The 27,445-nt window shown below is 41.7% G+C and overlaps 1 protein-coding gene and 1 non-coding gene across 8 annotated transcripts in view; one reads left to right on the forward strand and one right to left on the reverse strand.

Annotated features, from left to right (window-relative positions):
* Positions 1-27,445, reverse strand: part of IKBKE (inhibitor of nuclear factor kappa B kinase subunit epsilon) — a 67,454-nt gene that overhangs the window by 30,634 nt on the left and 9,375 nt on the right. For 5 of the 7 annotated variants that reach the window (XR_009763474.1, XM_061632104.1, XM_061632103.1 and 2 more), the window contains exons 4-12: positions 23,568-23,697; positions 18,062-18,243; positions 17,223-17,378; positions 12,248-12,408; positions 11,952-12,062; positions 10,141-10,320; positions 7,769-7,965; positions 6,397-6,461; positions 4,933-5,024 (exon numbers count right to left, since the gene is read on the reverse strand). Coding sequence is in view for 6 of the 7 variants with exons in the window: in XM_061632104.1 (XP_061488088.1) it covers positions 4,933-5,024; positions 6,397-6,461; positions 7,769-7,965; positions 10,141-10,320; positions 11,952-12,062; positions 12,248-12,408; positions 17,223-17,378; positions 18,062-18,243; positions 23,568-23,697 (1,274 nt within the window). In the remaining variant the exon portion in view is untranslated. The remainder of the gene's footprint in view (positions 1-4,932; positions 5,025-6,396; positions 6,462-7,768; positions 7,966-10,140; positions 10,321-11,951; positions 12,063-12,247; positions 12,409-17,222; positions 17,379-18,061; positions 18,244-23,567; positions 23,698-27,445) is intronic. The other 2 variants (XM_061632108.1, XM_061632106.1) reach the window with 1 other exon arrangement.
* Positions 13,487-13,558, forward strand: TRNAS-UGA (transfer RNA serine (anticodon UGA)). Its single transcript has one exon. It is a non-coding gene; the product is annotated as a tRNA-Ser (tRNA).

A 27,445-nucleotide genomic window follows, 5' to 3' on the forward strand; every position in this document is an offset into this window, starting at 1 on the left:
GTTATAAATGTTGCAAATTATATATGTGACATGCCTTGGCAAAGGTGCAGTCACTCTAGATCTAAACCTTGTACGATTCTTTTTTTAAAAAATTGTGTTTCACTTTATATAATTTAAATAGTGATTTCTGCTATTGCTTTTAATTTTTAATAGAGTTCAGTTGTACCAGTTATTCACTTCTTATAACAGGTAAGACCAAATGCCCAGGTGAGCCCACGCTTAGTCCCTTTGTGCCTAACTCTAAACAGAACAGAATTTATTTTTCTTGTTTCCTGAACTGCAGGATAGGGCTATATCTTTTACCCCACAGTACTTAAGAGAATAATTTCTTCAGCAAAACAATTTAGTCCTACAAGCTAATAAAATAGCTTCTATGGCCAGCCCACATCCTGGGGGCGAGAGACAATGGAGATTCAGGACAGTTGTGATGCATCAGTTATGTTACCTTTTGAATCTCCACAGCAGCACAATTAATCTTAAACACACTGAAAGCTTATTTTCAAAAACTAGAATTTTAAATGTTGACAACTTCCATTTCTGAAAATGTATGTTTACCTTACTCTTGGATTATCTTGTTTTTTTGTGAGTTATGCTGTAATGACCATTAGCTACAAAACAATAAAAATCCAGCTGAATATTTTCAAAAACTAAAGAGAATAGATATAGGGCTTGTTTGCACATCACATTAAACCACAGTTAAATTGAACTAGGGTTTAAAGGTAAATATGTAGAGTGCTGGTGCTTTCTTCCTCTCTTGCTCCTGCTGCTACTGTACTGACAAAAACTAAGCCATGCTTTGGCTTAGTGTTATGCCTGAATCAGGCTCATGATTTGTTCCTCCCAAACAAAATCACAAGTGGTTAAGCCAAGAACAAACTCTGGTTATCATTCATGGTTTGTTTGAAGAGAAAAACCAAGGGCTCAGTTTGGATGTAATGCTAAGCGAGACCATAGCTTGTTTCCAGAAGTGTAGCAGAAGCAGAAGCAGAGGAGGAGTAAAATCCATGACTTTAGCAGCATAATTAGGACTGTTCTCATTGGTTAGGATGATCTAGATAGAGCAGTAGAAAACTCACAACAGAGGGAGCTGCCTCATAACTAAGGCTCTGGGTGCCTTGTGTGTGTTCTTCCACCCACTTCTAGTGATTGGCTTAAGCCCTTAGGTTTACAAGATCAATTGCTGGCTTCTTTTTCAACACTGCCCAAACAGGAACAGATGACACAGCTGACAGATGATCATTTTTACAAGATAAGCTTTTTGTCCTTGGGAAAGCTCCAGTTCTTCATCCATACTAAACTCTGATGTTCAGTTGGTGCAGCCTGCCCACCATTTTGCATCCTCCTGGATGCATTATGGGGGAATGGTGGCTGCCACAGAAAATAGAGAATTTTCAGCTGTTAAGAGGTCTTCTTTTTTTGGGGGGGGGGCAAGAAAAACAACACTGTCAGATATTGTCTCAGAAAAATGTCTTCTGAGGAATTTCAGCTCAGTTCTAGTCCCATCTCCACTCCAGTAAAGAAAGCTGGACACTACTGCTCTAGAGTTAACACTACAGTCAAAGCAGCCTTGGTAACCTAGACAACTACATTACATGAATAGTGATTAGAAGTCTATACCTATTGATATAAACCCTCTTCTGTAAAGGACTTTGAGCGTTTTTGTGCACAAGATTAGAAGAGATTGTCCTAAGAATACTGTGGAGTTCATTAGTTAACTGGATTCTCCATAAAATGTATGGAGCAGCCAGTAGCAGACATTGGTTCTGGTCTATTAACCGACTGTTTCCTTCAGCTCAGCTACTCCTTCCCACATTAGCAACATTATTATCTCTGTGCCTCCTTTTGACATTCTGTATTCAGAAAATAATTCCTAACATGCTGGAAAGTGTGACAGTTCAAGCTACTGTATCTATTCATTAAACACACACACACACAATCTTGAAGAGTTATTTTGTACATACAGTAGTTATAGGCTTAAAGTCCATAGGCATGTCTGCACAGACATAATAACTGCATCAATTTCCATATTATCTGCCCATTTATTTCTGTAACATGAAGCAAATTCACATTGTTTCACTGACTAGGCTGGAAACTAGTCATTTTGAAAAAAGCAAACTCGCAGGGAGGAATGAAAATTGATTTGTTCATCACAAAAGTTTCATTTTACATAAGACGCTGAATCTTTAAAACTCTTACCCAAAGCTCTTTCAACTGGATCTACTGGCACTGTTTTAATAAAGTACCAAGTGAATATATTCACTCAGTGTCTAGTACATGTATAAATTGGGTAAGCAGAATAAGCAGCACTGATAAATACCTACACTCTGGTCACTAAAATGCTTGGGTGTGTTCTTCATTACAACTTTCTTAAGAAAGAAAAGCAGCACTTTTGTATGTTACTCTATAGAAGGATTACAGGGACCTTATGCAAATAGTCAAACTCACCAAGTAGAGAGGGATCAGGATTGCACTGTCCCATCCTGCACTCCTTGGTGTAGCCCACCCCAGACCATCTGTGTATTGAAGCTAACGTTTACAGAAGGAACTGTACATATAGCGCCCCATGCACATAGATCTGATTTGTGCAATCTCTATAGCTTGATTTTGCAGTTATCAAATGACACAGCTGGGTCTACACTACTGAATGTTCCATGTGTATTCATCTGTACATGTGCAAGCCGATAGGTCCAGTACATGTAGAAAGCTCTACATGTGCAGACAGGAACAGGTGCCTGAAGGGAGGAGGGCAGCAAGATAGGTCAGCACAATCCTGATCCCCTTCATATGGCAAGTCTGAATGTTGAGCTAAAAAGACTTTGTCTGAAAAAGAAATGGGGAAAGCAAAAAGGAGACAATCAGTGAAAATGTGTCCTGGGCCACAGGACAACCCCACGTTTGCTCATTTACTACAGTAGGCAATGCTGATGTATGGTGTAAAACAAAAAAGGACACATACAGGAAGAGGAAGGAAGGCCAGGCCACAAAGGCAGAGTATAGACAGGTAGCATGAAATTGCAGGGATGGCATCAGGAAGGCTAAAGCTGAGAATAAGCTGAGGTTAGGGAGATATGCCCAAAGCAACAAAAAAGCTTTCTTCAGGTACATGCATAGTAAAAAACAGAGAAAAGAAATGGGGGTACAGCTACTCAGTGAGGATGGCAAAATGATAACAGACGACAAAGAAAAGGCAGAAGTGCTCTATTTCTACTTTGGCTCAATTTTCTCCCCAAAAAGGGTCTATGACCCTCCAAGAAAATGTGAAGTTGAAGGGGCAGAATTACAGCTTGAGCTTGATAAACAAATGGTCAAGGAATTCCTAATCACTTTGAACAAGTTCAAATCTGCAGGGCCTGAAGAATTGCTTCCTAGAGTATTGAAGGAACTGGCTCAAAAACTCTCAGAACCACTGTCTATTATCTTTGCGAAATCATGGAGGACTGGTGAAGTGCCAGATGGCTGGAGAAGGGCTAACATTGTCCCTATCTTCAGAAAGGGCAAAAGGGGGGACCTGGGTACTACAGACCAGTCAGCCTGACATCAATCCCTGGAAAATTCTGGAGCAGATTATAAAGCAGTCAATCTGTAAGCATCTTGAAAACAATGCAGTGATTACTAGGAACATTGATTTATGAAGAACAAATCCTGTCAGACTAATCTTATCTGGTTTTTTGATCGAGTAATCTCCCTGATAGACTGTGGGAATGCTGTAGACATAGTATATCTCGACTTCAGCAAAGCTTTTGACAAAGTGCCACATGATGTTCTGATTAACAAGCTAACTGGATGTGGGCTGGATGGAACAACTATCAGGTGGATCCACAGTTGGCTACAGAATCATACTCAAAGACTGCTTGTCAAAGGCTCCTTCTTAAATTGGGGGGAGGTAATGAGCAGGGTACCACAGAGCTCAGTCCTGGGCCCAGTGCTCTTCAACATTTTTATTAATAATTTGGATGAGGTGAAAGGAATGCTTATCAAATTTACAGATGATCCAAAAGTGGGAAGGATAGCTAATACCCTGGAAGACAAAAACAAAATTCAAAGTGATAGGCTGGAGCATAGGGCTAAAAACAACAGAACAACATTTAATAGGGATAAGTTTTATACTTAGGAAAAAGAAACCAAAAGCACAGTTATAAGATGGGGGACACTTGGCTCAGTAATGTGAGAAGGATCTTGGGATTGTTGTTGATCGCAAACTTAATATGAGCCAACAGTGCGATGTGGCTTCAGAAAAGGCAAAGGCTATAGTTTCCAAATCGTGTGAACGATTAGTTCTTCACTATTTGGCAACGGTTAGATCTCATTTTGAGTACTGCGTCCAGTTCTGACCATATTTTAAGAAGGATACAGACAAACTGGAACAGGTTCAGAGGAAGGCAACAAGGTTGATCAGGGGATTGGAAACAAAGCCCTGTGAGCAGAGACTGAAAGAACTGGGCATGTTTACCCTTAAGAAGAGAAGACTGAGGAGAGATATGACAGCACTCTTGAAAGGTTGCCATGTGGAGGAATGCCAGGATCTCTTCTCCATTGTCCCAGAGTGCAGGACACGGAATAATGGGCTCAAGTTGCAGGAAGCCAGATTTGAACTGAACATCAGGAAAAACTTCCTAACTGTTAGCAGCAATATGAGAGTGGAACCAATTACCTAGGTAGGTGCTGGGCTCTCCAACACTGGAGGCATTTAAGGGGTAGCTAGACAGGCACCTGTTGGATGCTTTAATTTGGATTCCTGCATTGAGCAGGGGGTTGGTCTCAATGGACTTATAGACACCTTCCAACTCTATGACTCTATGACCAGCCACAAAAATGTGCATATTATAAGCTGTTTGGGAAGACTGGAGGAAATGACCTGATTTGAAGCTTAATCAGCTGCAAAAACAGACCCTGCTCTCTTGCTTAAGGACCAGTAGGAGACATTTTATTTACCTCACCCAATACAGGCCTCTGAGAATGAGCTCTTGACACCGCAGAAATGACTGAGATATCCTTAATGTCTGGTGAGTTGCAGCAAGGACATCCTGAAGTAGAAAGCAATAGCGTATATGACTGTCCTGTATGTTGAGATTTTAGTTCAAAAGCAGGTAGACTGCAGGGCCTCCACCTTGGCTGAAAGCTTTCCCTCACACACATGTACACACACACACAGAGGCATGATCCACATCACACAGACGCTACACAGTGGGTGAGGATCTGGAGGTCAGGACACCAGGAGTGAATGGGTGGCTGGGATGGAAGGAGAATGCTGGAAATGAAAAGGATTGGCCCCCACACAGGAAATTCTCTCTTTCTCCCTGCCTGAGGTCAGCCATGTAGCTCAATAGCAGAGCACAGATATGTGAGCATGAGCTTTGGGACAGTGAGGTGGAGAAGAAGCAAGGTTGAGGAGTGGATATCCTCAGCTGGAAATCCTTTTCTTCTAAAGCAAGAGCAGCTAATGTGTGGCTGTCAGATGTTGTTGGACTCCAGCTCCCATCATCGAGGGAGATCTGGATCATGCTCTTCACATTTTAATATCCATTAACACTTTGCTGCACAATAAATGGGTGCCACATTTCCACACACTGATGTTCCACAACACTGATTTAAAGATATTTTTGTTAAATACATTTCCCAAAGTTAAAAAAACCAGAAGTAAATTCTCAGTGCAACAACTTGTCTATTTTGTTTCATTTTCATAGTAGCAAAGAAAAGATGTAATGAGATCAAGGCTTCAGAGAGTCACTGTCTGAAGCAGAGGTATTCTTACAATGTAAATCAGCTGGGGGGAGAGTTTTGTTGCTTTCTGTGGAATATGTGTAAGAAATGTAGCTTTGATGGCTTTTAAAAGGATTAGACATGCTGAAAGATTTGTCTACCAATGGCTATTAATCATTATAGTTAAATGGAACCTCCAAGTACAGAGGAAGTATACCCCTGAAAATTAGATGTTGGGGACCGGCAGCAGGTGAGGGTTGCAGCCTTGCTTGCCATTTGACTGCCACAGTTGGAAACTATTTGATTAGAGAGTCTTTGGGCTTCATCCAGCAGGGGGCTTATGTTCTTAAGCTGCAGCCACCCCAGAGGCAAGGCAGACATGGCTGGAAAGGAAACTGGAATTGTTTGGGAAATGTTTTTCCTACTCTTCTGTCACTTGCCTTACCTGGGGCTTGTACTGGTACAGTTCATCTCTCTCTCTCTCTGATCACAGATTTAGGCTCCCAAGCAGAATAACCCAACACAAGCCCTCATGAGCGAAGAAAAAGGATGGGCTGAAGAACCTGCTGCCTTTCCCAGCTATTCCTAGATACCAGCCATAAATCTTCAATTCCTATATTATCTGGGTGAAAAACAGACAGGGAGCAACCATTCAAAACTGTCCCTTGTCTTCTTCAATTTGAAACCAGGTTTTACCTTTGCTGTGCTGCAATCTGCTATGACATCAACTTTAGGGAGGAATTTGGGGAACTCCAAAGCCGCTAGAAAAATAAAATAAAATTAAAGTGCAAGTTTAGGGTAGCACCTTTTCCCATCCTTCCATTGCAATGACAGTACACTACTGCAACAGAAACCATAGCGAATGTTTCGCAAAACGTACACTATTAGGAAATAAATGCTGTGACTCTGCAGCTGTGGAGCTATAGTGACATCTAGTGCCCACAATATGCAATCCACAAATACTGACATCTATGTAACGTTGTTACTTTTTTAGTTGTCACACCATCTGCTACAAAGTAAAATACCATGTATTAATTAGATATCTACAGGCGGGCCCCGCTTATACGGCAGGTTCCGTTCCGGACCCCCACTGTAAAGCGGAAATCGCCGTAAAGTGGAACCCCATTGATAATAATGGGGCGTGTTGCGCAAAAATGCCGCAAAACCGCAAAAATCGGCTTTAAAAAGGGGAATTAAAGCCGCCGCATTAGCGGAACGCTGGTAAGCGAAGTGCCGGTAAGCAGGGCCCTACTGTATATATGTACAATGCCTCACTCCTAATGTGTTTTCGATATGTAAGTATTTATATACCACCTGTCATGAAAAACATTCAAGTGGTGTATAAAAATAAAAACAATACAAATATACAGTATACTAAAAGAGAATATAACACAGGCGGCCAAAAAGCTTTAAAAAATGACTGACATCATGAATCATCAAACACCGAGGCAAATGAAAGGTTTTCAGCATGCTGGGAGGTGTGTGTGTAGGGAGAGAGACTATTTGAGTGGGGACACCACCACAAAAAGGCCTTTTTTCTGGTTATTACCACATGGACATCTGCAGGTTGTAGTTCAACCAGGAGGGCTTCCAATTATGACTGCAGTGATCAGGCAGGTTGATATGGGAGAAGGAAGAATAACTACATGAAGTAGACAAGACTCAGTATCATGTATCCAACTAGGGACTGAACTGGATTTTTTAAAGAAAAGAGTATGAGACGCCACAGAATTATGGATCTATTCTTTTGTTGGCCATTTATTCCAACAGAGGGCAGCATAGCATGGCCATCCTGGCTACGAGCATATCTATAAGAAGCAATTCACGTTGTAAAAATATATTTGGACATAAACTCCATATGGGTGACACTAACTCCAATCAGTCTGTGGTGACGCAGGGAACTTCCTGGGTCCTACCTCTGCTCCATAAAAACAGGACTACGATACCAAATTTTTTAGGGAACAAACAAGTATAAACCTAGCTACGAATGCATAGTTGTAGTAAGCAACTGCTAAAGGTAGGCAAAAAGAAAAAAAGGCAATGCGCATGCCAAACTACGCAAACCCACGATCTCTGTATTTCAGCATCACTGGATCCTCTGGTTCTGTGCTCAGCATGATCAGAGGGCAGGTTTCAGTGGTCTTGGGGAAATGAGAAGCTTGTAAGTTAGGCTCCAGTTCATATGAGTGACCCTCAAAGAAATACTCCTGGTGATGGGGGGCTATATTTGTTTGCCTGAAGACTTCTTCTAAAAATATGGTGGCTCTGGAGAACACAAAGCAAAGGGATAATGGATCAGTGATTTCATGTACAAGGAACCTGTATCCATTCTTTATCCAATGCCAGGCAGTGGCACCCTCTCTAGAATTGCCTCCTCAGGGAAACTTTCCAGGCCAGCTTTGTTCTCACCTTCAAGAAAGTAATCAAAATGTCCCGATTCTATCATCATCATCATCAATTACCCACCCTTCACCCAAAGGTCCCAAGGCGGGTTACAACCATTTTAACATGCAACATTAAAAACAATTTAAAAACAACCTAAAATCCAAAAATAGGATGGGTCCTAAAAATACATGTCTCAGATGTCAAAGGTCAGGGTAAAGGTAGGTACTCAGGAGAATGCAGATGACTGCTGTCTTTAGCTGAGTTAAAAAGATCCAAGGCAGAGAAGTGAATGGCACCCTATGCCCCACCAAGTTGAGCTCCATAACACACAAGGCCAGCCAGGTTATTGGCAGAAAATCCTACAAGCACCTCTTCTTCTGCCTGGCAGTAAATATGTAATAATTCAATAGCTAAAACTTTGCTGCCCTTTTATGACACTGAAAATCTACTGCCTGAGGTGTCACCCCACTCTGCCTTATAGTAGGAGTGGCCTGGGAGATAGGGGATATTCTATCTGCTGTTGTTCTGTTAAGGGGTTTAAATTGGATTTTTAAATAATTATGGTTTCCAATTACCAATTTTACTTAGTTGTAAATTTTAGGTGCTTATTGAAGAGTATCAAAAGTATTATTGTTGTTTTGCATCATGAGGGCCTGTCGGGCTACATGCAAGAGTATAAACAGATTAAAACAAATAAGAACAAAAGCTCACCCGAGAGCATCACAACCTTGCTTTAGAGTTACAATTTTTGATCTGCTAGATGGCTGCACTGAGTGCAGAAGAAACTTAAATGCATCTACACACAGGAGACCGAAACTGGAATTTAGCCTAACATAGTTCTTTTCATTTCAGCCAACCATTTCATTTCAGTAAGGCTCTATACCTTTAAATATTATCAAACAGGTATCACAGAGACTTACTGAAGCTCACATAAGATGTCCACTTTAGCTTCCTGAGTCACCTTGATTATTTTAACAGAAATGCAGAATAAAATGTCCAAAATAAATTAAGATAACAATAACACTTATGGGACTAATCTTCCTCCCAGAATACTGGCATTCTGCTGTACTTTTCTGAAGACCAGGCCAAACAAAAAACCTTGATAGTGGTGGATTATAATGATAAAGATGATGATGGGTTGGATTCAAGGGAGAGCTATGTCATTGGTTCCATCAGCACAAGGATTTCTCTTTGGGCAAATGAATATTCTCCCCCTCTCCACCCCATGACCTCAATTTGTTCTGGGGGTTTCCCCAACTCTCTGGAGCAGATTTGGGGATGGTGCAGGGGAGGGGCGAAGTCCTGTTACACTAGTGCTAATCCTTGTGATAACACAATTATTTGGTTGAATTCTACCCAATAAATCTAGAAAATGATATTTTATTGAACCCACTTCAATTGATGCAGACTCTTTCAAGCTTTCTGCTTGAAGCTACTTGGAATATTCTATGTAAAATTTAAATAACTATCTTGTTAGTGACCACTCTCCCCTAATGCAACAATCATGGCACTAGTCACTCAAGTGAACTGTGACTCACCTACTGCTTCCTAGGAGTCAGCAATGTTTTGTGCCATGAGGAATTACTTCTGCCATGAAGGTCAGAACATGGCACCCAACACATAGTACATGGAATAAGTTCTCCATCAATTGTTATTCATAAAAAATTGTCAGGCAGTTTAACATTATGTGTATCATATCTCTAGATTTCATCAGAAACTGGGAGGGAACAGTAATTTAAGAGTGACTCTACAAGCACTTGTTTTGTATATAGTTGTTCCAAAAAATCCACTGCCAGAGAGATAATAGAAAGACACATTAGTAGTTGATTTGACCAAATGTCACAACTCAATATTCAAATCCAGAACTCATTTCCCCACCTCTAGAACGCAAAGTGCTGTCACACAGCAATTCTGAACATTGTTATTCATATGCAGCTTATGCTTTTTCAGCTATTTGATAGCTAATTTGCCAACCTATAGTAAAATTCTGGCCTGAGCATTAGTTCAGGACATTTGGATTCTACTCCCTTCTCTGTCCAAAGTAAGAACCCTTACGTGTTGTAGGAGTGGATGTAGATCTGATGCATGGTAGCTTGCGGCAAAGAGAAGATGTGGACTATCATCCTATGTAAGATGTCATTAGTTTCAGCAAAAAACTGATCAAAGCCCCAACACTCCTCTTGATTAGCTTCTAGAATGTTTGCGAGGATGGGGACGAGCTGTCTCTTCAGTCCACTGTAAGGAGCAGAGAAGAAAACCCATATGTTATTCCTAGTGTTACACTCACCCCAATTCTCCAAGCCGTGAGAAGTGCAGTGGAGATTGGTTTCCTTTGGAATAAGCTCATATGAGACTTCTGGTATTTAGTAATATTTACATTAACTTACAAATATACAGTTTGAGCCCAAGTGGAGATTCAGAGCATTAATAGCCCAATAGTCACTCCTCCCTCATCAGATTTCTATGAAGGGGCCTTACTCCATAAATATACTTCCAGAGCTCGTGTTCTCTGACCTGCAGCTTGTCACTTGGCTGAGCCTGTCTCTGAGGAAATTACTCAAGCTGCTTGCTTTGTTTACTCATTGAAGCCAGCCCACTGCATAACTTCATAAGAAATATTAGCCCCCTTCCCCAAAGGCTCTCTTCCAGAAAAGTTCAGCTAGAGCGGGGGTAGCTAACATAGTGCCCTCCAGATGTGGTTGGCCTCAATCATTACTGTCTACTGGCCATGGTAGCTGGGGCTGATGGGAGCTGTATTCCAATCACATCTGGAGAGCACCGTGCTAGCTACCTATGAACGAAACAAAGCAATCTTCTCCACAACAAGAAAGGGGACTTGGCCACTTTGCCTGGCCACCAAGGTAATCTCCAGAAGCCCTATTAATTCTCTTAATCCTCTCCTGTCCAAACACTAAATTTTACCTATCACTCCCAGTGTGGTGTAGTGGTTAAGGTGGTGGACTATGACCTGGGAGACCAGGGTTCGAATCCCCACACAGCCATGAAGTTCACTGGGTGACCTTGGGCCAGTCACTGCCTCTCAGCCTCAGAGAGAGGGAATGGTAAACCCCCTCTGAATACCGCTTACCATGAAAACCCTATTCATAGGGTTGCCATAAGTTGGGATCGACTTGAAGGCAGTCCATTTCCATTTTTCTCCTGGTTTCCACCTCATGAGTTGACATGCTCTCCTATTCTTGTGTCTTATCTTGCATAAATACATATGGGACACAGCTTGGAAGGAAATGTTTTGTTTTTGCAAACCAGAATGGTTGGTGAGGTGGCCCAAGCAGAGACGATCTACTCTATTTTTCCCCTATGGCTGGCTGTCAAAGTGCTTGCATGAAGGGAGAGTGTTATAAGTCTGCTTGATCCGATTACTCTTAATTAATATGCCAGATACTACAAAAACAGAAGGCAAAAATCTGTTCTCATAACACAACATTTTAAAAAAAACTTCATATTTGACTACTGGGGGGCAGGAGGAGGGAGATGCCATGCTTTACACAAGTTGCATCTACAGCAACATTACACCTCACTTCCCATGCCAACACCATACATTATAGTAAGTGTAATGCTTATTCCTGGTCTAAGTTATCTTACTTGTAGCAACTTGGGCCCACTCCATGCAAGTACCCTCATACACAACTGCACGGAAACAATAAATAGCAAGTTTTCTGTTGCATGAACTAGTCTTAAGAATAACAATAAGACCAGTGCATGCTTACTCAAAAAGTAAGTCCCACTCTGCCCGATGGGGCTTACTCCTAGTAACTGCTTTTCAGATGACAGCTTAAGTTAAAGGAACAAGGAACAGGATTTCTAAAGCCCTTGATCATTAGTTCATCCCATGTCTTTCTACTCACTGAGAAAGTTGGCATGTGATTGGTAGCTCATAGGTCCACACAATGGCCCCGTTCTCTTGCTCTTGGGTGCCTGCTATAGCTCCAGTAGGTTTGTCAGTTGTTATTTTATACCTGATGAATGGAAGAAACACCCAATCTTTACAAGTTAACAAGAATGATAGGATTCCCACCCTTGAACAAATTCCAGTCATAGTCATTTATGTTTCTCTGCCCCCATCTTTTTTTAAGGGTGCAGAGGACTAGTGGGTGAAGAAGAGATAAAGAAGGTAAGACAAGAAAACTTGGAATATACATACATGGTTTCCTTGTTCCTACGAGGTCCCCCAAAAGGGATAAATGGGAGGCTGCCTGTGGCTGCATGGTAAAAAGTGACCCCAATACTCCACAGATCTACAGCCACCCCGTAAGCCTTCCGTTGGGGCTTCTTCAACACTGCTCGCTTATACATGTCTGGGTGCTTTAAGTGATAAGATAAAAGAAAAGAAAAGCATTAGATCTTTAGGCATACCCAGTGTCAGTATTACCACCAGCTAGGGTTTAAAAGCCACAAGTAAAACAGGGAATGCAATCATTCATGCTAAAATTAGACATGCAACATTCAACAGATCAATTAATTGGATTAATCAGTGAACTAAAAGAAGTCTCCTATTAAATTGAGCAGCAGTTTTTAAAAAATAATTATTTACTTTTACTAGAAGCACTTATAAAAACAGGAGCTAAAAACTCCCATCTTAAGAAAGGTATTCTCTTTTCCCACACAAAAGGAATGCTTCTTCTAAGATGTGCATAGTCTAAAATGAAGAAAATCTTCTTGATTCAGAAATATTAGTTTTATCCAATAATTTGATCAATTAAAACTTAGACGATTTAAAATTACTTAATCAGGCCACAGCCCTCACTAAATATAAAGCACAGCTGGAAGCAGCCTGTTATTGCCTTAAAGTGGATTACTCAAACAGTTGACATCTGTAAAGGTGTCTATTTGATGGAAGTGACTCTAGACTACACCTCTAGACCATGTCACATAGAGGAACCATACAATACAGACTCATGTTACATCAGGCATTCTCAGATGGATGGTCTCTGCCAGAGGTGCAGCATGGAAGGAAGAGACATTTAAGTTTTCTACGGACTACACTGTATGAAGTTTGAATAGTTAAGGACATTTCTAGAAGATAACAGACCTCTCCAATATAGAGCATGATAAATATGCATTTGTTGTGCATACTGCAGGGAACTTCCCTTGAGAGTTGTGCTTTCACAATAGGAATATAATTTATTCCTAATACAAGACATGCTATAGTTTGCACTTGGGAAAAACTAGTCTTCACCCAGCTAGTATGCCAACTGCTATTGTAAGTGTCATGACCCTTGTGAACATTCATTCAAAAACTATTTCCTAGGGGTGGGGAATTGCAAAAGTCAGCATAACTACTTCCCCACAGCACAGTTACACATTCCCCGATTTATACCTGTGAAATGGTAATTGTGCTACTGGCATTAGAATGGTGCTAGCACAAGAACTAGCTAGGGGAAGAGATGTAGCTCAGTGGTAGAGCATCTGCTTTGAATGCACAAGGTCCCAGCTTCAATCCCTGGCATCTCCAGGTATGGCTGAGAGAGAGCACTGTATGAAATTCAGAAAGCTGCTATCAGTCAGTGTAGACAGTACTGAGCTAGATGGACCAATGGTCTCACTCAGTACAAGGTAGTTCCTATGTTCCTATGTACAGAGCCAAGAATAAAATCCAACTTCTTAAAAACAGCCTGGAAAAACTTCTCATGGAAGAATGATCTGATTGGCATGCTTCTATCAGATAGCTAAGCTCTCCACTTCATAAAGCTATGAAAACCTGGGACAGTGGGGAGAAGAGACCCTAAAGAGGCTTGAGCCATTAACAGCAGCATAACACAAAAATGCTGGGAAAAGCGGCCCCTGTAAGGGAATCCAGTCCCTGTCTTGTATGTTCCAGTCCACCAAAGTTTGGAGCAGTTCCCGTTCAGAGAGCTCAAGAGCTCCATAGACTAGACCTGGGGGCAGTTACAAACATAAATTTAAATGTCTTGGTTTGTTCTCAATAAAGAGGTTTGGTCACCATTCTACATAAGAGGACAATTTAAAGTACCCTCCAAACTTCCATCTGCTACATAGCTGCTCAAGACTAAGAGATAATTTTCAAAGTAAGGACTGGAAACCTTAACTTGAACTGTAATAATGAGACGTGTGCAAATATTTTCTGGCTGTGTGCCTGTTTTCAAATGGAGGAGTTTCTTAATCGTTACAGCCAAAGTCAATCTGTCATTTTTTTCCTCTCACAGAAATTCATGAGAGAGTCATCATGGTAAATAAAGGCATGAAATCCTTTTAAAAATCAGGAATCCAATGGGTCTGGTGAAGTATATTATCAAATTAAATAACTGGGTGCTTAATTCACTGTGACAAGATGTGGCAACGGCACTAAGTAAGCTGGATCCTCTAAACTCAATCTGCTTCTGAATATGTGTTATTGAGAACAAAGGGAGAGGGACTGTTTCCTTCAGGCCCTACTGTGCCCAAAGATCCAGCAGTGCTCTTATGTCCCTAGTAGTTGGGCAAAGCTGAAGAGCAGGGGTGGGGAACCTGTGGCCCTTCATATATTGGTGGACTCCAATGCCCATCAGCCCCAGCCAGCATGGCCAATAGTCAGGGATGCTGGGAGTTGTAGTCTTGCAACAACTGGAGGACCTTAACTTCCCACAGCATACTAGGGCAGAGCAACACCACACATTTAAAGCACATTCAGCATACATTTGAAGCACATGAATCCCACTACAGAATCCTGAGAACTGTAGTTTGTTAAGGGTGGTGGGAACTATAACTGTAAAGGGGAAATGACACTTCCCAGGATTCTTTCGGGGAAGTCCTGCACTTTAAATGCGAGTTGGATGCGCTTTAAATGTATTATGTGGATCTGCATTACTTTGCTTGCATATAAATAATTTTAATTAAATTTTAAAATGGGAAAAGCTACTAAGTTTACTGGATGACCATGGGCTATGCACCATCTGTCCGCCTAAACTGCCCCTCAGGGTGAAAACAACAGAGGGGGACCATGACCACCCCAAGGAAGAAGGACACACTTAAAATGCTGGAGAAATAATAATTTGTAAATAAAAAATTATAATCAGAGAGTGAAATCAGATACATATCAAGACGTAGCATTGATATGGGCTCCTGCTGGGAGGAAGGGCAGGATATAAATCAAATAATAAATAAATAAATAGTATGAAGAAATATGTATATAAGCATGAATGTAAAACATGTTTATTATTTACACAATCTGTAAAGACATTTATAGTGCAAACCTATGCATGTTTACTCAGAAGCAAGTCCCAATGTATTCAATGGGGCTTACTTAGACAAGGAAGCATGCACAGAACTGTAATTAAATGATAAGGAACTTCACTCACCCAATCCAAAAGTCAGAATCATGCCACCTTAAGCTATTTTGCAACTGTTTTATACTTGCTTTATGGTTATTGGATTTTAAATGGCTTTATTTCTTGTTGTGAGCTGCCTTGGTTTCCAACCCTACTTCACAGGGTTGTTGGAAATATTCCATATACACACATACTGGAGATGTAAAAATACATACACCCCATATAATAGTTTATTGTCAAAACCAGTTGGCCACTGCAGAACATTTTTTTTAAAAAAATAAGTATTAGTTTCATGCCGAATAAAACCAGTGACACCTATGTAAGCCTTGCCTAAGCGCTTAAAAAAAAAGGATCGGAGGGGGAGAGAAAGATTTACAACACAATCCTTTTCTATGTTCACTCAAAAGTCCCATTGATTTTCAGCATAATCCTAACCATGTCTACTCAAATGTAAGTCCTACTGAATTCAATTCAATTCAGATCACAGCCCACAAGTTGCGAAATGCTGCTACAGAGGGATGACAATGCACAAGGAGTAGGAAGGTAATGGGGTAGCTGGGGCTGGTGGAAAAACTCACAATTAACAGCCCAAATGAAGCTCGGGGGTGGTGGTGAAAGAGCTGGTTCTTGTTCATTCTGCCTACTGAACAAAGCACCATAAGCTCAATATAGCCTCTCTTTACCCCATTAAGAAAAAAGCTCAAGCTGGGGTCTGAGACTTTTCTAACAAGTGCAAAGCCCAACATAGCAGAAATGTTAAAAACCTCTCCCTCACCAGGTTAATGTATCCGCAGCAGTCATGTGGAACATAAGAAAGAGCCCCACTGGATTAGAACAAAGGCCCATCCATTCCAGCATCTTTTTTCCCCAGAGTGGCCAGCCAGGTGCATCTGAGAAGCCCACAAGTAGGACATGAGGGCAACAGTCCCCTCACACTACTGTTCCCCAGCAAATGGTATACTCAGCAGTGGCCAGTGGGGCTGGTTGCTGGCCTCAGTTCCCAATGCCATGCACAGCCAACAGTTACTGAGAGGGAGAGGGGAAAGGCAGCAGGGAGTTTGGCATGGTGTGGTTGCAGCATCAGATTGGCTCTGCTGCTGTGCCTGCACTGTGCTGAGCTCCCTCCTGCCTTGCCCCTCCCCCTCCCCCTGTTGGTAACTGGCAGAGGCATGTAGCAATGGGAAGCCAAGTCAGCAATGCAGCCCTGCCTGTGTCACCTACTAGTGGGCATGCTGCCCCTGAACGGGGGTAGTATGCAGCCATCATGACTAGCTGCCATTGAAAGTCTTATTCTCCATGAATTTGTCTGATCCCCTTTTGAAGCCATCTAAGATGGCGGTCATCTTCATATCCTGTGGCAGCAAATTCTACAGAGTGAATGATTGCTTATTTGTTTATAAAAATATTTGTATAATGCAATTTTATTAAAAATATCAAAGTAGTTTACAACAATTATAGCACAATAAAAAACACATAGAAGATACTTCCTTGATTGTCTGCACAAGCCTGGCAACGTAGAAATGTTTAAAAGTTAGAACAGAAGGCACCTGCTGAATCTCCACTGGGAGAGCATTCCACAGGACTGGATGGTGACATTAAAGACTCGGTTTCATGTTGGTGTCAAATGAGCCTCAAACAGCGTCAACTTGAGGGAATGACCAACTACGCTCCTCAAGATGATCTCAGTGATCGAGCTAAGATATAACAGTTCAAGAGGTCCCTAAGCTACTCTGGACTTAAGTTGTTGAGGGCTTTGTAAATTAATACAAGGACCCTGAACCTGGCTTGGTAGTAGATGGGGAGCCAGTGCAGATATTTTAACAATGGTGTCACATGTTATTGGCCATGTACCCCCATCAGCAGTCTGGCCTCTGCATTCTGCACCATCTGGAGCTTCTGGGCGAAGCCCAAGGGGGCAGCCCCACATAGGGTGTGTTGAATGTGATCCGGCCTCAGGGTTGCCAACACATGGACTACCGCGATCAGGCTACCCCTATTCAGGAATACCTGTAATAAGACAAAGCTGGTTAAAGGCACTCTTAGCCACAGAGGACACTTGGACTTCTAGTGACAGAGATGTATCCAGGAGTACCCCACTGCAAATCTTCTCCTTCAGAGGGTGTGCAACCCTGTCCAGAATGGGTAACTTGCCTATCTCCCAGGCATGGGAAGCATCTATCATCATCATCAAATTTATATCCTACCCTTTCTCCCAGAGGAGCCTAGGGCGGAAACAAAACTAAAATCTACTCTAAAACATCTTAAAAACAGACCTATCCAAAGAGCTTCCATCTTCCCGCAGTTTATTTGCCCTCACCCAATCCAGGTTATAGTTTCTTTTGTCTGCTCTGAATCGCCTATAATTCAGCTTCATGGGATGATTCTGCAGGATTCTCAAAACTTAGACAATCATTCTAATAGCACAACGCACAGTCACCTCCATTAAATTTTCCTTTATTCTGGAAACAGAAGACTGCAATGACCACTCTGGAAGTGAGTTTATTATGTTCTTTTGCTCTATGGCCATATTACTCTATTATAGCTAGAACAGTCTAGACTTCAGTAAACCAATTCTGTGCTCCAGCTGTGAAGTTTTTTTTTTTAGAATTATTTTTTCAGAAGGAATATGGAGTTTTCCTTTCAGAAATTATCTTTGCTGGGATTCTTAATTAGCCTTCTGCTTTACTCACAAGATATTCTTCTGTCCCATAAACTGATTCAAACTTTTCATCATCGTCCAGTTCTCGTGCAGCCCCAAAATCAGTCAGTTTATAGATACTTTGTCTGTCTTCTCCAATTAGCCGCATAATGTTTCCTGGTTTGATATCTCTGTGGACAACCCCATTCTCACGAAGATGGTTCATGCCAGCCACTAGAAAGGGAACAAACAATGTGATCATCCTTCTATTAAAAAGGCACTAGCAGTGACCAGAATTATCTGATCTTTCTCTTGGCTTTCTCATGTGATAAAAGTATCTTGAAGATAACCTGGACACAATGACAAAGTATTTCACAAAAATGCAATCCTGGGCATATGGGGGCCAAACTAGATGAGACATTATTTATATCTTCAGTCTTGGAATGCTTTCTTTTATGTGGTGTGGGAGCATCAAAGCTGGACTGGGACTGTATCAATGGGGGAGGGGAGCTTCAAGTCAGCCTTTCCCAACCTTTGAGTCCCCAGATGTTGTTGGACTACAACTCCCGGGGGGCAGGATAGAGAGGCAAGCTCTGGTGCTGGAAGAAGTTTATTAAAAGCTCAACGCAATCCAGAACTGGTCCTTCGTCAGGAGCTACAAACATTAAAACAAACTCAAATCACTATATTGAAGCCAACACTGGACTACAACTCCCATCAGCCCCAGCCAACATGGCCAATGGTTGGGAATTATGGGAATTGTAGTCCAGCAACATCTGGGGACCTAAAGGTTTGAAAAGGCTGCTTTTAAGTCTTTGATCTCATCACAACCCTTATTGGAGTCAGCCCCCCCCCCCACAGCACAAGGAGATTTCCTCTGACTGTGAAAAGTGTCTGTAAGGCCCCTATCCTCCTGATCCAGCTTAGGTGCTCCCCACAATGGCTATTTATGTCATAAAAAGCAAACACAACACAGCTAAAGCCATTAATAATGTCACATCTAGTTTGAATTGTTTGCCTAGCATTAGGACATAGGAAATATCTTATACCAAATTAGACCATGGGTCCATCTTACTCAGTATTGTCTACATCAGCCTTTCCCAACCTGGTGCCCTCCAGATGTATTGGACTACAATTCCCAGCAACCCCAACAGCATCCCTAGAGGGCACCAGGTTGGGGAAAACTGGTCTACACTGACTGGCAGGACTTCAGGTAGGAGTCTCCATATCTGGAGATGGCAGGGGCTGAACCTGGGACCTTTTGCCTGCAAAGCATGTGCTCTACCATTGAACTACTGCCCTTCCTCATACTATCTCATCACTGACTAGAAAGGCTGAGGTGGCGATGACAGCCAGAGTGCTTTTTCCAGCTTAGACTAGCATGCAGATGGCGAACCTAACTAGAGAAGTTGGATCTTACCTAAGTTGTCTGTGCACTTGTCACATCCAGACTGGACTAATATAATGTGTTATGCAGGGCTGTCTTTGAAGACCTTTGGGAAACTTAATCTCATACAGAATACAGTCACCCAGGTATTGGTAGCGGCCAGATAGTCAGAACATATTACCCTGCTTTTTGTATCAGTTGCACTGCTTATCGTTGCATTTCCAGGCCTGATTCATAATGCTGGTTATTACCTCTAAAGCCCTAAACAGCTTGGGACCAGGTCACTTTAAAGAACAGCCTGCATGCATGCAGTTCTGCTCATACCTTAAGAACTAGCTCAGTACCCACTCGTAAAGGCAATGAGACTGATGAGCATGCGTAAGATGGCCTTCTTGGTGGTGGCTCCACAATTGTGGAATGCATTTCCTGCAAAAATCAGGCAGGCCCTATCTCTCACTTTCTTTAAGGCAGCTTTCTCAAAAGCTGTTGTTGGGTAAGTATAAAATGAGGGTGGTTAACTGGGGTACGGCTACATTATTACTGCTTTATTATTGCTTATTGCTGCTGATTTTAATATTATATCCTGTTGAGGACTGTGTGTTTTAAAAGGTTTTATGACCTGGATTTGTATTTTATTTATTTTTACTGCTTTGAGAAGAGCTTCAGTGAAAGTGGCACCCTTACTAAACATCGAAGAACTCATATAGGGGCCAAACCTTATAAATGCTTGGAGTGTGGAAAGAGCTTCTGTCAGAGTAGCAACCTTTCTACCCATAAAAGAACTCATACAGGGGACAGACCTTATAAATAGTTTTATAACTGTTATGTTTGGTTTATTTATTTATGTTATGTACACTGTTGAGATTTATTGTTTAGTTATGTTTATTTAAAATGTGATGTATTTTTCCTTTTAATTGTACTGAATATGAATTGTATAGTATATATTGTATTTGTTTTTTATGTTGTAAACTGCCCAGAGAGCTTCGGCTATGGGGTGGTATAGAAATTTAATAAATAATAACGACAACAATAACAAAAAGCGGAGTATAAATCAAATAAATAAACAAACCTCACAGTATAAACAGAATGTGCTCTGGTTCCAGACACATTATTCTACTGTAATGGGAAGCCCCATATTATGGCTTAAAATATGCATATAATGTGCTGAAATCATTTACATATGCTTAGATTTACTTAGAAGATGCTTAAGAATTAATGAAATAGTTTATAAAGTCTGCATAATGCATAAAAGCCAAACAGTAAAACAGGAATAGTTTGAAATTGCCCCCCCTTTCCTCCATCTCCTGACTAAAGCTGTAATTTTCCTGAGAAACAACTAAAATAGACAAAGCATTACTTTCTCATGAAACTGAGTATGGTAAGAGGTAACAGGTCTGGGCAGACAGTCAGTGTGTCATGTAAACAGTCAATATGATGTAAGAGAATTCTTATATGGTGGGGTTAAGCTGACCAGTTGAGAAGAAAGACTCATCTGGAACATCTGATGAGATCCTGATGAGAAGTAGCAAAAAGCAGATAAGACCATGGGAACATACCTCCTCTTAGAAAAGAAAGCGTATAAAAAGCCAGGTTTTATAGCATTCAGGGCCCCTCAGTTCTGCTAGAGTGGGTGGTTGAAGAAAGCAGGAAAGAACCATCCATCTGTTCCATCCATGGCATCTGATGGGTGATGTATCATGACATGTACAGTGCCTTGCAAAAGTACTCAGACCCTTGACCAATGCTCTCATATTACTGAATTACAAATGGTACATTGTAATTTCATTCTGTATGATATTTTATTTTGCAACAATGAAACTAAAAATCAATTATTGTAAGGTGACATTGGTTTTATGTTGGGAAATGTTTGTAAGAAACATAAAAAACTGAAACATGTTGCTTGCATAAGTATTCAAATCCCACACATTAATATTTGGTAGAGCCACCTTTCGCTGCAATAACAGCTTTACACCTTTTGGAATAGGTATGTACCAGCTTTGCACACAGTGTCGGAGGGATTTTGGTCTATTCTTTTTGGCAGATTCACTCCAGGTCGTTCAGGTTGGTTGGACGTCACTTGTGGACTGCAATTTTCAAAGAGCGCCAGATTCTCAATGGGATTGAGATCAGGACTTTGATTGGGCCACTGTAGGACAGTCACCTTTTTGTTCTTGAGCCACTCCAATGTTGCTTTGGCCTTGTGCTTGGGATCATTGTTCTGCTGAAAAGTTAATTTCCTTCCAAGCTTCAGTTTTTTAGTGGACTGAAGCAGGTTCTCTTGCAGTGTTTCCCTGTATTTTACTCCATCCATTCTTCCTTCAATTTTAACAAGATGCCCAGTCCCTGCTGATGAGAAGCATCCCCACAGCATGATGCTGCCACCACTGTAGGGATGGTGTGTCTTGAGGCATGGGCAGTGTTATGTTTGCACCACACATAGCTCTTTGAGTTTTGGCCAAAAAGCTCTATCTTGGTCTCATCTGGCCACAAAACCTTTTCCCACATCACAGCTGGGGCACTCTCATGCTTTCTGGCAAACTCCAGACATGCTTTCAGATGGTACTTTTTGAGCAATGGCTTCTTTCTTGCCACTTTCCCATACAGGCCAGTGTTATGCAGAGCTCTTGATATGGTTGACTGGTGCACCATTACTCCACTTCCAGCCACTGAACTCTGTAGCTCCTTCAGAGAGATTGTTGGCCTCTCTGTGGCTTCTCTCACAAGTCTGCTTCTTGTTCGAGGGCTGAGTTTTGAGGGACGGCCTTTTCTTGGCAGTGCCTGGGTGGTGTGATGCAGCTTTCACTGGCTGATTATTGATCCAATTGTGCTCCCTGGGATATCCAAACACATGGATATTATTTTGTACCGTTTCCTAATCTATGCATTTGTATTACATTATCTCTCACTTCTGTAGAATGCTCTTTGGTCTTCATTTTCCTTCAGATCCACAGCCTGACCAATGACCCTTCAACAGTGGAGTTTCTTTCCTGACAATGTGACAGCAACTTTAATGGTTCACAGGAGGAGGCCAATGGTAAGGTAATTGTGTCCTCGACAGGGCAATTTCTTTCATCTGTGTAAACTGGGAGCTTCCACAGCAAAGGGGTTGAATACTTATGCAAACAACATGTTTCAGATTTGTATGTTTCCTACAAACATTTCCCAACATAAAACTAACCTCACCTTACAATAATTGATTTTGAGTTTCAGTGTTTCAGAATAAAGTATCATACAGAATGAAATTACAATGTACCATTTGTAATTCAGTAATATGAAAGCATTGGTCAGGGGTCTGAGTGCTTGTGTAAGGCACTGTATACCTATGTAATCTGTACTTTGGCTTTGTGATAGAGTTTAACCAAGTCCTTCAACTATTGTAACTTGTTTTAACTAAGATGTGCCTTTAGAGTCTTATACTTTGATGTTAAATGGATATCCAGGAATTTCTTTTATGCTGATATATATATATATTTCTATTTTTCTGTTTCTGCAATGATGGCTAAGGGCCACCTAGAATGCATTTTATTAGTCGCAGTGTGCAAGATATGAATAAATAGCATATATTGTAAAGACTGTTCTGCTATCTGAAATCTGACTCCCAAATAGAAAATTTCTGGGGCCTCCCAAAACAAAAATTCTTGAGTGGAGTCTCCTCTATTCTCCGCCTACACTAGATGACTGCTGTTGATAACCTGTGAGCTTAGGTGACCTAACATTCAACATGCAAGGACTCTATGTAAACAGGGAGGAAGGGAGAAAGCAATAACCCTCGACCCTATGTATTCACTGACAAGGGGGCCTTGCTGGTAACACTACCTAACTGGAGCTAGGAATCCAGCACACTGGGCTCTCCCCAACACAAGCTTCAAGCAGGGTCTTGCTTGGCCTAACATATTTGTGAGGACTCAATTTGGGTTGTTCACCTTTGCGAATAACCCCTTTACAATTCCTCACAGCATCCTTGCTCCTCACAAGAAGCATAATTGTTGCTGTTTACCATTTGGGTGAGCCTAACTGTATGAGGAGACACTAGGACACCCTATACAACCATAGCAATCTGTGCAGTGGTATGTATTTTGTTTAAAGGCTGTGAGAAGCCATTTGGAGGACATGAGCTTTGTCTTTCACCACAGGACAGTCACATTCTGCTTCAGCACCAAGTGATACTTACCTACACAGCGCAACACTATGAGGAACTCCGATTCTGTCAAGCCAAAGGCATTTTCTGGGTCTTCTAACAGGCTCAGCAGGCTCCCACCTGAACAGTATTCCATCACCAGCACCTTCTGTTTGCAGCTTTCCTGTGTTTGAATTTGAGGGCAAAAATTAAATCCTATCTGCAGGGGTTGAATTGCACATCTGATATTGTGAGTTCCATTACAGAATGTGCTGGTGCTCCAAACATCTCATGCTGCCACAAGGGAAGCTAGCATATATTCCCTACATGCCCAGTCTAAGTACAAAAACTCATGTTATATGCACTGTATTTACAGAATGCAACTTCTTTTCCTGAAGTAGAAGATCAAGATGGGAGGGGCTCCTTAACCCTTTCCCCTTATGCTGGTCCCCCCCCCCTGCTGAAAATCCACCTTGCACCAAACTGCTTTTGCCCTCATGGAGAAAAAGATATGGCTTGTTCTCTTAGGAGGTAAAAGTAATTGCAAGCAAAGGGGTTGCAATTTTCAGCAATATACAATATTTGGTTTCTGGCTAATTAATTTTTCTACTCAGAAAAGAGCTAACTGAAGAGAGCAGAGTAATGGGAACTAGTAAGCAATTTTCAGACACAGCCTAAGGTTTTCTATTTGATGTAATTCATCTGTGTGCAGAAGGAACTGGAGCCCATGCATGCACATTACCATCTGTATTATTATTATTTATTAGATTTGTTAGTCGCTTGTTACTCAAAGGACTCCAAGCGAGTTACAACACTGTTAAATACACAAATAAATATATCATACCACAAAAACAAAACAAAACAATAACCACCCCCATAACAGCCACAGGAAACTTGGGCAGCACAAACAGTATCATCGTAGTCTATCCAAGGCCTGGGAAAAAAGATAAGTCTTTATCTAGCACCTAAAAGATGTCATGAAGGTGCCAGGTGGACCTCAGTGGGGAGCGCATTCCCCAGATGGGGAGCCACAACTGAAAAGGTCCTCTCTCTTGTCACCACCGTCTGAGCCTCCCTCAGAGGGGGGAACTGGAGAAGGGCCTCAGAAGAAGATTGAAGGGTCTGGGTAGGTTCATGTTGGGAGAGGCGTTCCACAGGATATTGGGGCTCCGAGCTATAAAGAGCTTTATAGGTCAAAACCAACACTTTGAATTGGGCTCTGAAGCATAGAGGCAGCCAGTGTAACTGGAATAGAACTAGTTCACATGATCTATTCACCTCAAACCATCAACAGTCGGGCAGTCACATTCTACACTAACTGAATCTTCCATACTGTTTTCAAAGGCAGTCCCTCATATACCACCTTGCAACAATCCAACCTTGAGATTACTAAATACTGATTTCTATAGCCAGGTTATCCTGTCCAGATAGTGTCATACTCGGGCCAGCAGCCTAAGGTGATGGAAAGCACTCTGCACCAACAAGGTCACCTGTGTCTCGAGTGACAGCAATGGATACAGAAGAACCGCCAAACTTCAGAGGGAGGGTGACCCCATTTAGAGCAAGCCACAGACACTCAGCCAATCAGAAGAACCTCCCACCAACAACACCTCAGTCTTGTCTGGATTAAGCTTCTGTTTCTTGGCCCTCATCCAGTTCATTATCACAACCAATCACTGATTCAGCACATCAACTTCCTCACTTGCAGAAGATGAAAAGGAGAAACAGAACTGTGTGTCATCAACATAGTGATGAAAACACACTCCAAAACCCAGTCAGCAGTTTCATGTAGATGTTAAGCATGGGGGATAGAACCGACCCCTGCGTGACCCCATACTGGAGAACTCATGGAGCCAAGCCATGCTCCCCAAGAACCACATTCTGGAGCCATTCAGCCTGGAAATTTATCATCCCCCATCCAGGAGTCCTGCCCTCAAGGTTAGCTGCTGCAAATCAGCGATGTGTGTGTTGGGGGGGTAGGTCTTCCTCCAAGCATGGCCTAGAGGCTCTCCTCTTCTTATAGGGAGGGCAGCAGTGAATGCAAAGCAGTAGCAGACAACAAAAGAGTTTACCTGGTCTGCAGATGTTCCAGCTGCTGCACCTCTCCTGCCACTGCATGGTCTGAAGCCAGGCACACAGCCCCGTAAGAGGAAATTATCTCTATGTATATCGTGAAGGCATATAACAACAAATATATCTGGGAATGAGTCCCTGTTGGGTCAACATCTGAAAGTGTATTCCCACCAGAGGATGAAAATTAGCCCTCTTGATCACACTAGTGTTCTCCCCACAAAGTTAAACTGCCCCAAAGTAATAGAATCTAAGCACTAGTTTACATAAGAGCAGCCATGCTGGATCAGGCCAAAGGCCAATTTAGAACAGAATTCTGTTCTCACAGTGGCCATCCAGATGCCTATAGGAAGCCCAAAAGCAGGACCTGAGTGCAACAGTGCTCTCCCAACTTGCAATTCCCAGCAACTGGTATTTACTGTAGTTCACACAACAGCCAAACATACTGAAATTAGGGTTTAGCAAGGACCAAACAACATATCATAATTCATGCATAGCATGCAGTGACATCTCTGCTTTTTTCTTTTCATTAATTATAGGTGCAGAGGGTATGATAGTTATTAGCACTGCAGCGCATGGGAAGAGAAGATTTGTTCCTTCCCAGACATGAATGAGACAAAGATCCCACATACACATGTGACCTATGATGGTTATAAAGTTCTCATCGGATTCTAACCCTTGTAGCTGTACCAGAGGGAGGGAAATATTTTGTCCTAATCATGGCAGGGGAGGGAAAGGATAAACACTGTGATCCTATTAAGAATTTTTTTTGCTGCATCTGTAATTAAAGAGAAACCAGAGATGCAGCTTCTGCGTGACATGCAGTTTAGCCCTTAATGCACACTGAAAACAGATTCATGGCAACACAGAAACTTGGCTGCTTCACTGCTCCCAGATTGTTGCTCACTGCACAGCAAGACAAAATTTTCAAGTCAACTAATTGGTCATTGTGTGTGGGCTGGGTGAGTGACAAAAGGTTAGCAATCAAAATGACATCTTTGCTTTTCATTCCTCAGAGCAACATATGCTAGGATCTGTGCTTTCTGGCCCTGAAGAGAGACTGCAAAAGATAGAAGGGCAACACTAAACTTGGAAACCAGGGACAATACAAGCCAATAGCTTACTTCCAAGCTAGCAGACACAGAACTTGCCTCTGCTCCTTATTGGCATTTTCTATTTCCTTCATGATAATCAACACTCAGTCCTCTATTTCCTTATGAGGAAAAAATATGATTAGCCTTTCATTGGTGTGCTTAGACCCAAGTGTGCTTAGACCCAAGTGTGCTTAGAAAAAACACACTGTACAACTCTCCTGAGACTATACAAATTCAGAATGAAGGTACAAAAACTATATGATTTAATTTTCTGTGTCACTTAAAAAAAAAACCCCTCCCTGCTTATAGCACACAACAGAGAAGTCTAGCCTGGAACCCTTCTCACTGAGGCTAACTTTCTACAAGCAGGGAGGGATTTATTTATTGATTATGATGATGATGCAGAAGATTTCCTTAATTTGGGGTAGCCAACATGGTGCCTTCCAGATGTTTTGGACTTACAACTCTCTTCATCCCAGTGGCCAGGCTGGTTGAGGTTGATGGGAGTTGCAGTCCAAAACACCTGGAGGGCACTACACTGCCCAGCCTTATCTGAGTTGCTTTGCCTCTGATCTCACAATCTGGAAATCACAAAATCTTCCCCAGGTTAAAAGGTGTTTGACAATTTTTTTGAGATATATAGATATGAAAGGAAAAATTAGGTATATTCCCAGACAGATGTAGGTCATTGGCATATTTGTGAAATAGAAATATAGGAAGTGGCCTTATACGAATTCAGACCTGGTCCATTTGGGTCAGTACTGTCTA

The sequence above is a fragment of the Rhineura floridana genome, chromosome 6, assembly GCF_030035675.1.
Source record: "Rhineura floridana isolate rRhiFlo1 chromosome 6, rRhiFlo1.hap2, whole genome shotgun sequence".
Taxonomy (NCBI): domain Eukaryota; kingdom Metazoa; phylum Chordata; class Lepidosauria; order Squamata; family Rhineuridae; genus Rhineura; species Rhineura floridana.